The 15,078-nt window shown below is 34.0% G+C and overlaps 1 protein-coding gene across 1 annotated transcript; it reads left to right on the top strand.

The window, feature by feature from the left end:
* The first annotated feature begins 198 nt into the window (after positions 1–198).
* Positions 199–8,830, top strand: LOC101246491 (uncharacterized). The gene is made up of 13 exons (XM_004232401.4): positions 199–1,044; positions 1,192–1,350; positions 1,843–2,094; positions 2,199–2,318; positions 2,677–2,757; positions 4,218–4,313; positions 4,797–4,892; positions 5,170–5,223; positions 5,316–5,519; positions 6,117–6,242; positions 6,555–6,620; positions 7,471–7,770; positions 7,966–8,830. Exons 1-13 carry the CDS (start codon positions 982–984, stop codon positions 8,440–8,442), a joined length of 2,094 nt encoding a protein of 697 aa, XP_004232449.1. The 5' UTR covers positions 199–981; the 3' UTR covers positions 8,443–8,830.
* Positions 8,831–15,078: the final 6,248 nt, after the last annotated feature.

Genomic DNA, 15,078 nt, shown 5'->3' with positions numbered 1-15,078 from the left:
GAGAGGTTTAGGACAGGAACGAATAATACGATATATGATATGCCGATGATAAAGAGAGAGGTTGTAAAACAGGTGAGACAGATCGAATGAAATGTTTTCTTACTAATACAAGAAGATATATTCTAACAATTGATACATGGTGTATTATGAGACGCTTTCCTTGATAGCAACCACTATTCTTCACCATATTCCTACCCAATTTATTTATTTTTTTATGACAAGGGAAATCCGCAGCTCGCAAATTACATAGGAGACTAGGCAAGTCTGGTACGACGAGCTCGACCCAGAAGGCAAATTCATTGCTTTCATTGGTAAGGGATTTCGAACTTGAGACCTCCATCATGGAAGTTCTAAACTCAAATCACTGGACCATCTCGAAGGATCAAATTCCTACCAATTCTCTTATACACTAACACCATCTCCATCCAAAAAATAACAGGAACTTACACAATTTTTTTTAAAAAAAGGTTCCTTTTAATTGATACAATAAGAAACCTATTCAAGTTTAAACATCATCATCAACAACTAATGTAGTCAATGTAATCTCACAGTGGAGTATGAAATATTTTATGTTAATCTTATCATTGCCTTTTGTGGGAATAAATAGAGAAACTGTTTTTCATGGGTTCTCCATTCAAAAACGTTTTTAGTACGTTATATGTAGAGAAGAATTATATGCACAAAACAGTCAAATTGGAAAAGGTATTTGGGAATTCTTTTGGAAGAAGAGTGACATAAGTAGAGAATTTGTGTGATGGTTATGGCAATTTATAACGATCTTCTCTGATTTATAAGATTAGTAAGATCATAGCTTCTCAACCCAATTTTACTGGGCCAGAATGTAGAAGCGGGTTGACCCGGAAAAAAAAATCAAGCCGTAGTCAAACGTTACAACTGAGTTCTTCATTGAAGTTAAGAACGCTAGCACATCTTCCTCCTTGCGACTGTGTGAGTCGCTGATCAATCAGCAAGAACAAGAAGATGAGGAAACGCGATTTAGCTATTCTGATGCTATCTGCCTTCGCTATTTTCTTCTCTCTACAGGTAAAATTCATTTCTCTATTCAATCCTATTTTCATACTGCTAGAAAAATCTCCGATCTTCAAAAACCCTAGCGTTTTTATATCACTTCTCCTAATTGAAAAATTCATACTTTAAACTGATTTATTGTCTATTGGCGGTTAATTCCAGCACGAAGGTGATTTATCGTTCAAGGAGGCATGGTATCATCTTTTCGAAGAGTATCCCATCAAATACGAGGCTGAGCGTCTTCCTCCCCCAATTGTTGCCGATCTCAACGGTGATGGAAAGAAAGAGGTCCTTGTCGCTACTCATGATGCCAAAATTCAGGTGATTTTTACATTACAGTCCATTGGATTATATACAGATTAAGAATTTATTGTCAGTGGATGGGTTCCGACTGGTGCATTTACATACCTGTATATAATGTGTAGACACTTTTGGTTTGGTTAATCAGATAGAAAGGGCTGAGCTGAAACCTACTAGGCTATGCGGCTACCTACTTTTCCACTTATATGATGTAGAAGAGTACTGCTGACATTTGAATAGAAGGAACTAGGAGAGTAGAGATTCTTGTACCTGACCCTCAGGAAAAATCCGTGGGTGCAACTGCAACTGCACTGATGAAATTAGTCTTAATCTGCCCTTGCATTAGGTCTTTGATTTATTCTTTGTGCCTGGATCATGTGCTAGAATTTTCAATTACAGAGCAGCATTTTCTTAATCAATTTTTGGATGGAGCTTAATCTTTTTTTTTTTTTGCTGAGAAGTTTCTTGTCTGGTGTTTGGTTTCTTATCATATGGCATATGGGTATTGGCTAGGTTTTGGAACCACATTCTAGGCGTGTTGATGAAGGCTTCAGTGAAGCACGGTTGCTCGCGGAGGTGTCCCTCTTGCCAGACAAAATTCGTATTGTCTCAGGAAGACGAGCGGTGGCGATGGCCACTGGTGTGATAGATAGGAACTATAATCACAGGGAGCCTCGAAAACAGGTCCTAGTTGTTGTTACCTCAGGTTGGTCTGTGATGTGTTTCGATCACAATCTCAAAAAGCTATGGGAGGTCAACTTGCAGGTGCTTTTATGCATGGAGATTCTCACATTTTGACTTACAGTGACCTCTGATATACTTCGTGATAAACTGATGGTCTATTCTTTCTTCCTGGTTAATTCATACAGGAGGATTTTCCACACAATGCTCATCACAGGGAGATAGCAATTTCCATAAGTAATTATACTGTAAAGCATGGAGATTCAGGTTTGGTGATTGTTGGCGGACGGATGGAAATGCAGCCTCATGTATGTAATTAGCCTAACTGTTTTCTAGAAGTGATCTTTTTTGTAAGAATGTCATTTCAAATACAACTTAAGGTAGTATTTACAAAGTAAAAAATCTCAGAAGGAAATACAACTTTATATGATTCAATGACCATGTAGCATTTGTTAGCTAGTCTCTTACCCCTTTTGTAGCTTTTCTTTGAGTAAGTAAAACATCTGGAGCTAAATTTTTAATTCTTTGAGTAAGTAAAACATCTGGAGCTAAATTTCTCTTATTCTTTGAGTAAGTAAAACATCTGGAGCTAAACTTCTCCTTTTCTTTGAGTAAGTAAAACATCTGAGCTAAATTTCTCATAAGTTACATCTTCTCCCTTTTCAGATGCATATTGATCCATTTGAAGAGATTGAAATGGCTGAGAAAAGTGCAGAGCAGCATAGAAGAAGTGCTGCTGAGAAGGAGGTAAACATTCATGCTTTTTCTACAAACATTTCTTTTTGCTCGTCTTACAGTCTCTATCAAGTATAGCCATGCTTTATTTTTGTTCCCCACAGAAACATAATATCATTGTATCAATCATGTTGTTATTTGGGGAAGAAAGAAATAGAATACAGAATATGTGCTATTCGCTTGCATATTGAGATCGAGAAGAGATGTAAAAGAAAAACTTAAGTGTCGTGGCTTTCATTCAAGGAGTCTGACTTGAAAATGACTTATATTAGTTCTTGTCGTCTAAGCCTGTAAAATGACTCTTTTGTATTTCCGATTTCGCTCTTTCATATTTCTGGTCTGAGCAAATAAGAGAAGTAATTATCTCTCTTTGTCAAATTAAATATCACAAAGAAAAATTGTAGATACTTTCATTAGTCTGCATAAGCCAGCTTCTTATTGAAATAATAATAGCTCTCCTTGAGCAAAATGTCTGAGCTTGGACCTTATTCTTCGTCACTTCTTATGATTTTGTATTAAGGTCCTTGGTGAATTACTTTTTTTTTAAAAAAAACAACTGGAAAATTTGTATTCCTCAGCATTAAGGGTATGTTGTCCACCTCCAAATATTTACGCTTACGGAAAGTAATTACAGAAGTCTATCCACTAACTGACCTTCCTCCTCTATATATTGCTCTTTACACCAAAAACATTAAGTGATAAGCTTCCACTCGATCTTCTGTATTTTACATTGTTTGCCTTCAAAAATATTTTCATTTCTTTCTTCCAAATGTTCCACCAAATGCAGGCAGGTATTATTTCCACCATATCTTTTGGCTCTTGCTTTCTTCCCTTCTAATCCAACAACCTAGAAGGTCTTCAGTATGCTCTGGCATAGATCAGGTCACCTTAGCCATATTGAAAAATTATGCCACACTCATGTTGCCACTCTACAGTGAAAAAAGATGGTTGTTTTTCTCTTGAGGCCTCCTTACATAATGAGCACATTGAAACAATGCAAATTCCCTTTTTTTGTAGTGCCTCATGAGTCAAACAGACTCTCCTGGGTCCTGGCTACCTGAAGCACTTCACCTTTGTTGGTACCACACTCTTCCAAATAGATTTCCAGGGTCCTTGGTGAAGTACTTATAAACATGTGACTTTTAAGATGATAGTGCTCATGAATTGTGATTCACATGTGCTAGTGTACCTCCATATGAGGAGGATGGAGAAATCACCATCATTATACCTGTTATTCCCTATTTTTGTGTGTTGAGTTCTTGTTTGTTTTGGGGCCTTGGGGGAAGGCATGATGAAAATGAAGCATCTAGTCCTTCCTGAGGGGTTGTGTATATTCAGTTTTATTTTTATCTTCTTTTCATGAATTTTATTGTTTTTTTTTTAATTATTAATTATATATACTTATGGTGACAAGGTATTCCTAGGCTTCCTTTTTATTTAGTTCTAAAATTTGACATACTTGTTTAATCCAGGCATCTGAGAATTCAGGAGTTGTGGATTTACGCCATTTTGCCCTTTATGCACTTGCTGGTCGGACCGGCCAACTACGTTGGAGCAGGAAGATAGAGGTTTCCCACCAACTCTCCATCCCATAATAGAAGCCTTTTCTGTTTCATGTTATGTTTTTTTCCCAAGGAATAAAGATGATTTTAGCAGTGTCCCTTGTTTTCCTTTTGTGATTTGTTGTTTTCCGTTAGTTCTAGAATACCTTTCAGGTCTAATATTTGGTTAAGTGTGTATATCCTTTACTTATCTGTACCATAAACCAATGTTATAGTTTGTAGTTGCATCATTGCTGGTCTGCTATTTGTTGAACAGGGCACCATTGAGTTAATGTCAATTTGGAATTGAATATCTTGTCAGAGCTAGCTAGATTAATTGTTTGCGAAAATCTTACACATGCTGATACAACTTGAACTTACTGGTGTTTTTTCTAGCTTAGAGTTTGTCATGTGAACTCGGTCAGTTTGGGTATGACTAAACTTGAGAGAATATTCAGATATTTATCTACTAATGATCTTCCATTTCCTTTTATCCTCCTGATATTGCAGAATATTCAGTCGCCATCTTCTGATGAATCTCTTCTGATTCCACAACATAATTACAAACTTGATGCTCATGCTTTGAACATTCGTCATCCTGGGGAGGTATGGCAACATACTAGCTCAATTTTGAATGCCTTAATTACCTAACAATGTGAAGCCAGCTTCTATAGAATAGTTATGAGACCAACAATGTTACGTGGAAATGAATTCAGAACTTAGAACTTTCAAGGACACATAATGAATATCAGAACTTAGAACTTTCAAGGACCAACAAATGTTATCTTTCCCTACTATTTCTGCCTTGCTTGTTGAACAATGTTTTATTCAACTGTATAAACATATTCATCTCTAAGCTAACTTGAATTGTTTGTAATACTAGTACGAATGTCGGGAATTTAGAGAATCTATTCTTGGAGTTATGCCACATAACTGGGTGAGTATGTCATCTTATTGTTCCATTCTGCTAGTCATTGCGACGTATGTTGGTGGTTGTGTTAATTAATATGGCAAGTTCTTTTGGACCAGGATCGGCGAGAAGACACCAGGTTAAAGTTGGCACACTTCAGGCAACACAAAAGGAAGGCGGTTAAGAAAGTACCTGGGAAGTCCACTACTTACCCTTTCCAGAAGCCTGAGGAAAAGCATACTCCTGGGAAGGACACTACCAAAAGAATCTCAAATGCTATAGGAAAGGCAGTAAATTATGCAAAATCGGCAAAACCCAAAAAGGTGATCTGTTTACTGTTATTTTAGTTCTCTTCTCCCTCCCCTTTTTTCTCCATAATGTCTTGTATTTTATGTTGTTTTTGGCATGTAGAGATAGTCAGTAGAGGTGAGATTATACAAAAACTGGATTAAGCACTTCTAGGCCAGGTAGTGGTTGCTAAAGATTGAGCGAGAGAGCTCTAAAATCTGGAAAGGAAATTCTAAAACCAAACTGTTTCTACTAGCCCTCTAAAATTGTAACCTACTTTCCTTGTATGCTTCTGTTATCATAAAACGATTGTGGTTCATTTCCTTACTGCATCAAGAAATGAACAATTAAATCCGGATCTTCATCTCCATTTTGACTGTAATTTCTTTGCCAAGGTTATACAATTTTGCTCACTAAAACAGTGCCTGTTTTGTGAAGGAAACTGTATTTCTATGGAACCATTTAATGGAGCAGCTGTTTCCAGCTGGCAATTGATTAGGAGTTAGAATCATTCATAGATAGTCAGCTAGACTTAATTGGGTGAAATTAAGAATATTTTGACTACATTGAATTCCTCAAAACATATCAGCACTCGATCACATTATCCATTCTCAGTTTTTTCTTTTCTGCAGCCTTCGCCCTATATACCTACTATTACCAATTATACCCAGCTCTGGTGGGTCCCTAACGTTGTCGTGGCTCATGAGAAGGAAGGAATTGAAGCTGTTCATATAGCAACGGGACGTACAGTGTGCAAGGTATGAACTGCCACATATCACATATCTGACGTGGTGATTCAAGTATTGCTGTGTATATGTACAACATTCTGGTAATAGAAGTCTTGATTGCATTGTCTGAGTAAACGGGGTCTCGGATAGTAGCTGCCTAATATTGCTAAGCATACTGCCATATCTTGTTTTTCTATACAGCAATATATCATGAACACCTAGAAAAGATATTCTACACTTTCTTAGACCAGAAGATTCTTTACAAGGGAACTCTAGATCCTATTCACCCTCCATCTTCTTGCCTATTAGCTCATGTCTAATGTGAAGTCATGATTTCACCAGCTTCACCTCCTAGAAGGCGGGCTTCATGCAGATATTAATGGCGATGGAGTGTTGGACCATGTCCAGGTAACATATAACTTTTGATGTATCACGTCTTCTTTCTCCATTTCAAATTGAAATGATTGTTTCAGTTCAAGGTGTGAAATATGGTCATGTTTGTCAAGCATTTTCTTGAAGTTACTTTTTTCTTTTCAGATTGAAATGAACTATATTGTCCGAGTGTCAATTATCAAATTTGGGCTTTAATATAGCGTATTGGAAAATCTCTATTAGCTTTGGTATATGAGCCTTTGCTTAAATGTGAATAAACATGGATAATGAATCTTAGAATAAAGTAGCAAATAGATGCTCCATCAACAGATAGAAAAATGTGAAATGCTAGATAAAACTCGCGTAAGATGGATGAAGTTAACAAAAAAACTTGTGGACCCCAAATAACAACATAAAATTGCACTCGGGAATTAGGCTCAATAGCACTGACATTTATACAGGAATAGTATAAAATATGCGCCGAGGATGAGATAATTTTGGAGAACACTCTTTCCCTCTTGAACTTGTCAGCCTTTATGGATGATGTGTATATATTATGCTTGATCGCAAAATAAAAATAAAAATGAATGAACGATACACATGAGGATACTGGATGTTAAAACTGAAAGTGGAAAGTATGAATCAGTATTAGGAGAGAAACCAATCTTTCCCATATTTCAGAGACCAAAGAACTAGCAGACTAGAATGCAATATATGAAGTATTTTGACTCTACATGAATGTTGAAGGGAAAAAATTGGTGGCTCGGTAGTACTGTTCTAATAAATCAATCAGCATTCTAATACGAGTTCTTTTTTTACACGAACAAGCATGTTGGTCTAAAGACAAAAACATGTCCTTTTATTTTCTAATTTTGCTCTTTTGCAGGTTGTTGGGGCCAATGGTGCTGAACAGACTGTTGTTAGTGGATCAATGGAGGTGCTGCGTCCCTGTTGGGCTGTTGCCACCTCTGGTGTTCCAGTGCGAGAACAGCTTTTCAATGCTTCTATTTGTCGTCATTCTCCTTTTAACTTATTCCAGGCTGGTGAATTCTCCAGAGGATTTGGTCACACTTTTGATGCAAGTTCACTGGAGGTAGCAACGCCTATCCTCATCCCCAGAAATGATGGCCATCGACATCGTAAGGGAAGCCATGGAGATGTTGTCTTCTTGACAAACCGTGGCGAGGTATTCTCTCAACTTAGGAACAAGAGTTTAGTTTTAACAGTAACACACAATTGTTCCTTCACAGAGAGTAGTTTGAATCCTGAAAAAATGAGTTCACATGTCATGGACATGCTTAATTTCTTGTCTTTTTTATGATGTTTGGGCACATCCATTTTTACACAATAATTGACTACTGGTTACTTGTACTCTTTTCAGGTAACATCGTATTCACCGGGCTTGCATGGACATGGTGCTCTGTGGAATTGGCAGGTATTGACGGGTGCCACATGGTCAAACCTTCAATCGCCAGCGGGGATGATGGAAGCTGGTAAAGTTGTCCCAACCCTGAAGGCATTTCCTCTACGGGTACATGACAGTCAAGAACTGATCCTTGCAGCAGGAGACCAAGAAGCTGTAATATTATCTCCTGGAGGGAGTGTGTTGACTACTATTGACCTCCCAGCACCTCCCACTCACGCTTTGGTGTCCGAAGACTTCTCAAATGATGGATTAACTGATCTTATCCTTGTCACATCAAGTGGAGTTTATGGTTTCGTTCAAACTAGGCAACCTGGTGCGCTCTTCTTTAGCACACTCGTTGGCTGCCTTATAATTGTAATGGGAGTGCTCTTTGTCTCACAGTATCTAAATTCTACAAAGGGAAAACCTAGAGCATCTTCTGGTCAGTGGTGACGAGTGAGACATGCTGAGAGTTCTATCTGGTGGCGTAAGCCATGAGATCCCTGACTTCATGCAGAAAACAAACAACTACGATGGAATTTCAGCCATAAGCATAGGGGAAGGGCTTGGGTTCGGCCAAAGGAAATCGTTGCAGAGGAAAAGATTGGAACACTGTAAACTTTTAGTGAGCTCTTTTTGTTCTTTCTCCTATAGGATTGAGTTGTATATTACTGCACGACTTGTTACGTATAAACTATGCCTGTTTGGGGTTAGATTAAGGCAAGTTTATCTGTCAACATTTCATCCTTGATGTCGTTTTTCACTTATCTCCAAATGTTACAAGGACGATTCTCTGGGTGCACTATATACATCTTGCTTAAAATATGCATTTTTGTACTCATCTGCTGTTTCATAATATAGGCAAAATGTCTGTAAACAGACTCCAGTGTGGCCTGTATTATTAATTTTTGTCCAATTTGAAAGGAAAGACGGTTCTATTCTTTTCTGATTAAATATTTCAAAACGTATATTATTCTCTCGAGAAAATGTCATAAATAATCCTTTTAAGTATATGAGTATATTTAAAATGATTCTTTTAAATGTACTTTTAACAGATTTAATGTTTAATTATTTAAAATTTTATCAGATTTGGTCTCTTAACTATACATTTAAAGGAAAAGAATTATTACCCGCAGGAATCATTGTGTAGTTGCCCTAGATAAGTGTTAGAACAGAGTTAACACCTTAGAAGGTTAGAACTTTGGTATATTTTGTTCTATTTCACCAATTTCTCAACAATTGTAAACCAAAAATAATTTTATAAAGAATATACCATATTCTGCGTCAAACTCTCTCCCCATTTCACAAAGACCTACCTTGCTTGAAACAATGCACATTAGATTATCTTGGTGTAACGTTAGATCGACCTTAAAATTCCATGTCAAACTAGATTCTTTTTCTTGCTACTAACATTTATATATAGTTAAACGTCCTATAATAATGCCGATTGTCGAAAAGTTTATCAAGACATTTCTTTTGTTTGATATGCTTCACATAAACATTAGCTATAATAAAGAGGAAAAAAAAACTTTGATGGAGAATAAGTGCAACTCTCTTTACCAAAAACATCACAAGAGGAGTTTCTTTTTGTTCTTTCCGATATTCCTAGTCAGTAGACATTTTATTTCTATGGCCAGAGTAAAAAGAGAACAAAAATAATTATCGACCTTCGAACCTTTGTGTTTTTAGTATCAATTTTTCAAAGAACCATTCACTTTGGCTTTTCTAGTGAGCAATTAATCTGGCCTTTGAAAAATGAATAAGACCCCCATAAGCCTCTCTTTGTAAGAAAAAGATAGAAAAGAGAAAATACATACTACTTGTAGATATGTTTTATCTATTACTTGGTGACAAATTGACGCTTGAATGGATTTAAATTAGTTAAAATGAGATGAATAAATTAATAAATTATTGCGTATTTATTTTATCTTGTCTAAAAAAAGTTATCTGAGATGAAATAAGGTAAGTCAAGATGAACTAAATAATAAGTCATGTCCTAATATGTCCCACTCTTATCAATTTTTAATTTTTTTTTTTTTTGATGATTCGTCTATTACCAACAACACCCTTCTTGAACAAATATATTTTTATGGAAAAATAAAACGTTTAGTAGAAACCTATGCTAAGTTATATATGCAAAACATTCCTCTTTATCTTAAGGAGGTAGTTTTCAATAGATTCTCGTCCGAACGAATAACAAAATTTGTTCGATTACCAAATAAATTAATTCTTTTTTCTTTAAAGTTATATAGGTATAACATTTCACAAATGAAACTTTTTTATTTTAATTATTTATTAGTTATATGGGTTATGCCTAATCTTAAACAAATAAAACATTTCATATTTTTTTGAGCTAATTTTATCGCCCGTTTCAGTGAAACTAATCCAAAACAACCTTATGAGAGTATATATGTATAGTATATATGTATATAGGGTCATGTGAGTTCACTGTACATTTCTAGTCTGATACACCCTACTGCTACCCTTTTTTTTATATAACCCTAGCTGCCAGTACAAGGTATCGACTAGCAACATGTATTACAACAATTGGATCTAAAATTAGATATAAATACATAACTGTGTATTTTTGGAACTTTGTTCATATATAAACAACGTTATTATCACAAACCCTTCACATTCTCGTACATATGATTCCACAAATATACAGTAGCTCCAATATTATATAAATTTGACCCCACCACAAAATAAAAATATGGGTCCTCCATGAAATCATCTTATGCTTCATCAAAGAATATTTGTAAAAAAAATTTTCAGTTCTGGCTAAGCTTCTGCATGTTCTTTTATTTCCTTTTGAAGACTACACATTTATATGCATATACTCATTTTTTTTTTTTAATTTAAACTTTGGCAGCATCTTCTAATCCAAATAACAATCATTCTTGTACTCAAGTGTTGAGAAACTTTAGGTTGACCCTATGGAATGGAGCTAGCTAGGGGACCACTCCATTATCTTGCATTGGGGTTGGAGATGATTCCTATATATATATATGTATTTTTTTTCTTTATAAAGAAATAAGACTAATTAACCTAGTAATCCTGTTTTGTGATTTAAAAAAAAAGAAAGAAAGAACCCTAAAAGGAAAAGATGCTACTATTATAATCCTTAATAAGAAATGCTAGTATAGATATATAATCCAACTCTTTAACACTACAAAACCCTAATTACACTCCTTTCATTAAGTTGTCTTTTTTTTCAATATCTATTCCCCCTATCACCCCAAAATTCATTGCAATCTCAAGCATATATAATCACTCATTTCTTTTTAATTCAATCTGGAACTTTACATCACTTCGTCTTATGTCCAGGACTAAATTAAACATCGTCTCTAATATTATGTAAGAAAATAAATACCGAGTCTAACTAAATCTGAAAAGGCTATCTTATACATTCTAATAAAATCATTCATTCATTTTTCACGTGATGTAGAACTCTTCAACAGATAATTCATGTGAAAATTTACAATGGTGTGAGACTGTTAAAATGCTTAATTGATTGCTAAAAAATATTAGAACGGTTAACCTAAACTAGGTAGAAATCAAAGCTATTTCTTGTCAAAGCATTATTAGCTCTTTCCAAATTTATGTGTTGCTTTTAGGACCATAGCAATTACATTAAGGAATATTGGAAAATAAATAAAGGAACATACATGGACTGTGAGCAAGTAGGCCATCATTCTAAAAGTTGAAGTGTCAGTCAAGTTGACCTAATCCAAACAAATAAGCCAAATTGGCATCTTCTAATTCAATGGAAACTTTCTACTCTTCTCAAACATTAATTTTCACAAGCAGACGTTTTACAAGATTTAATATAACTAGTTAAATTATATTAATTTCCTACTTCAAAAACGAAATACGATAATTTTGGGGGAAAATTGTGAGTACAAAACAAGTCTACATGTAATTCCTTTCTAGGTTCAAGATTAGTCCGTGTCTTCGACTAACTTTGTTACACTTTAAGCGATTGAATAGACATATTGATAAGAGTCAAGTTTAACGTATACACCAATGGTGATGACATTAAATAAAGACTAATTAGTGTTACCCATTATTTCAGCATTGTATTGTACGGTATTATATAATAGATACAAATTTTGACTAGATTGTATTGTTTCTTGTTGTTCAGTAACATTTTTGTGATTTATAAATTTACTTAATTATTATAGGGTAGGAGGTTTAACTAGTTAAGGTAAAGGATAAAATAATATTTTAAAATATTATGTAAAGATATAATTGAAAAAAGAAATTAAGTAACAATTGGAACACACCAAATTGATTGTTCCATCAAATAGGAGTTTCTATTGCTACATAATAACAAAATTTAACAATAAAGTATAATAAATTTTAAGTAACAATCAAAATAGACATTGTAGGTATAGTAACAATACAATATACAATACAATGGATTATAATGATCCAAACATAGTGTTCGTATTAAAAAAGTGATTGAGATTCTCTCAAATAAAATAACTTTATTAAGCATAAGCATCTTTAGATAGTCAATTTAAACAAAAAAATAAAATCCAAAAATGGAAAAGAACTATAGTCATATGGAATGCATGCTTTAATAATTCAATTGTCTGGCATGTTAACGACAAACAAATATTTCCAATATTGTCTAGAGCAACTAAATTATTATTGTTTATTTATTTTTTTTCAAATTATCAAGTAGTGTAAATATTTGTTTAACGGAAATTATTTCGTACAAATGATGAAATAATTATATCATATATTTAGGGTATAGGGAGGAAATAATGTTGAAAGGATAATTGCAGTAGATGAGGATTTTGTTTTTGTTGCTCGAGGATTTCTTGAATCTGAGGAAAGTGAATATATTTCTTTTTTTGTTGGAACCATGAATTCGAATTCATTTTTTTTAATTGTCCAAGAATATATGATCGAATCTAATTGTTCAAAATTCACACAGAAAGTAAGCATGCAAACAATAATAGTATAGTTGTCAGCATTGGGAATAGGAAAATAGTTGCTCATATCATCTTTCCCCTTCCACAATTTAAAACAGCAACATTCAGACGATATGTCCCCCATCTATTTTTTTTTTCATGCATATACTTTTTGTTCGAAATTTGAATCTTGTAATTTTAAAAGTTATAATGTAAAAAAATTTAAGATAAATATAAAATTTAAATTAAAGATACTGAATTTAATTAAATCGGTAAACTAGCTCCGCTACAATTTCTTCATCTTCATTCGATGTATGTTCTTTCATTTTGGCCTTTATATATGTGTCAGTATCCGTGGATATTTATTGCTTATTTCATAGTGATTTGACAAGTTTATGCATCTCAAATATTCTATCAAGTACTACTGTCAAAACGACTATCTATCAAAGCTTAGCCAAATTGAAAAAAATAATCACTAAAATTTTCTGGCTACCAGAATTTCCAAGGTTTAAAAAATCACATTATTGAGTACTAAAATTAGAGGATAAAATACACTTGAATAACATCATGATGAAATCCTACCAATTGCCTTAAAATTTATGCTCACATTCTTTCATGTCATATCATACTGAACTTGATTTACTTGTCTATCAATTTAAGCTACTAATAATGCTCGACGCACCATTGCCAAACCTGTCTTTTTCTAGTTGGATCTCTAAAATTTTAGAATGCTCCAAATTCGAATTAAGCATCTATACCAAGCATGTCCATGACTACTTTCTTCATGCCCTACCGCTTTGGGCTTCTCTGACTTCCAATTCAAATCAATCTATTGAGTTACTAAAATTTCTTCACGCTTACTGTAAGTCAGTTGACCTAGTTATTTTTCTCCCTCTCTCCATATATATATATATATATATACACACTCCAAGTTACACCCCTATTGACCTTTCTCTTTCCCTCCACTTCAGAAGAGAAAAAAGAATTCACATGAACACATGTGATAAGAAAGTTACACCTATTTGCGCTTTGGTTGGTAAGAATTAACCAAGGAGATTTAAATGGTACCAGCAATTGAATTATGCGTAGCGTAGGTTAAGATTATATGTACATACGACAAGTAACGTTACATTTTCTTTAAAATCAAATAGAAAAAATGAAAATAAGTGGGAAATTAATGCGCAGTAACAAATTAACATGCAAACTAGCATAACTATAAAATCAACTCATTGACTACCTAAACTTTCACGGAAAGTTCGATTTAATTATCTCCCTCATTTCCCTTTCCCCTCCCTACTAGGTAAACTTTAAAAAAAAATGTTATCTACAAGCACATGCAATCACATTCCCAAGTTGAAATAATGAGTATTAATATGAGACAGTTCATGTAGACTATGGTCCAAAAAAATGTACTTAAACAACAAGGAAGTGTACCTTAGTTGAATAATGGCATCTTATATATAGACCAGACAAGGCCAGTGTGCTGGACCAAACCAGGGAATTTCTATTACATAAAATGAAAAAATATTCATTGCACTTTTAACCTTGGTCTAAATAAATTTTAAAAAGAGTTTGAATGCGTATCAGATTTACAATATTTTTATAAATCCAACATGAGTGCATCAAAAAGTGAATAGTCCACGACAAACATTAACAATACAACTAATGGATCCCCTGTGGGCTTATAAACATATAAACAGCAGTATTACGTACCCAATACAAGTTGATATAGATCATCAACCGTTTTACAAGAGTTCGTACGTCAAAAAGGAAGTTTTAAGAGCATTCATATATACCATTATGATATACAGCAGTTAGTAGAACTGGACCATAGTTCATAAATACAAGTAAATATACCCTTAACTCATGTTGTCTCACTTAAATTGCAAAATGCATACTCATTTAAAAATTCAAACAATGGCAATTAATGACCAATTAATATTTGTCATCATAACAAGTAAATAGATAGAGAGGTTATCTTTGATAAATCCTCTACTAACATTTTTATAATCGGTCTTTTAACTTATGAGATATTTTCGTATAAAAATAGAAGGAATGTATAATTAGGCACATTTTCTTCATTATCTAAAGAAATAGTGACAAAAAGAGAAGGAGAAAGTGACAATATATATTATATTACCTTACAGAAATAAGACGTAATTATGGT

This window comes from Solanum lycopersicum, chromosome 2 (genome assembly GCF_036512215.1).
Source record: "Solanum lycopersicum chromosome 2, SLM_r2.1".
In the NCBI taxonomy this organism is placed as follows: Eukaryota; Viridiplantae; Streptophyta; class Magnoliopsida; order Solanales; family Solanaceae; genus Solanum; species Solanum lycopersicum.
This window is presented reverse-complemented; position numbering and strand designations above follow the sequence as displayed.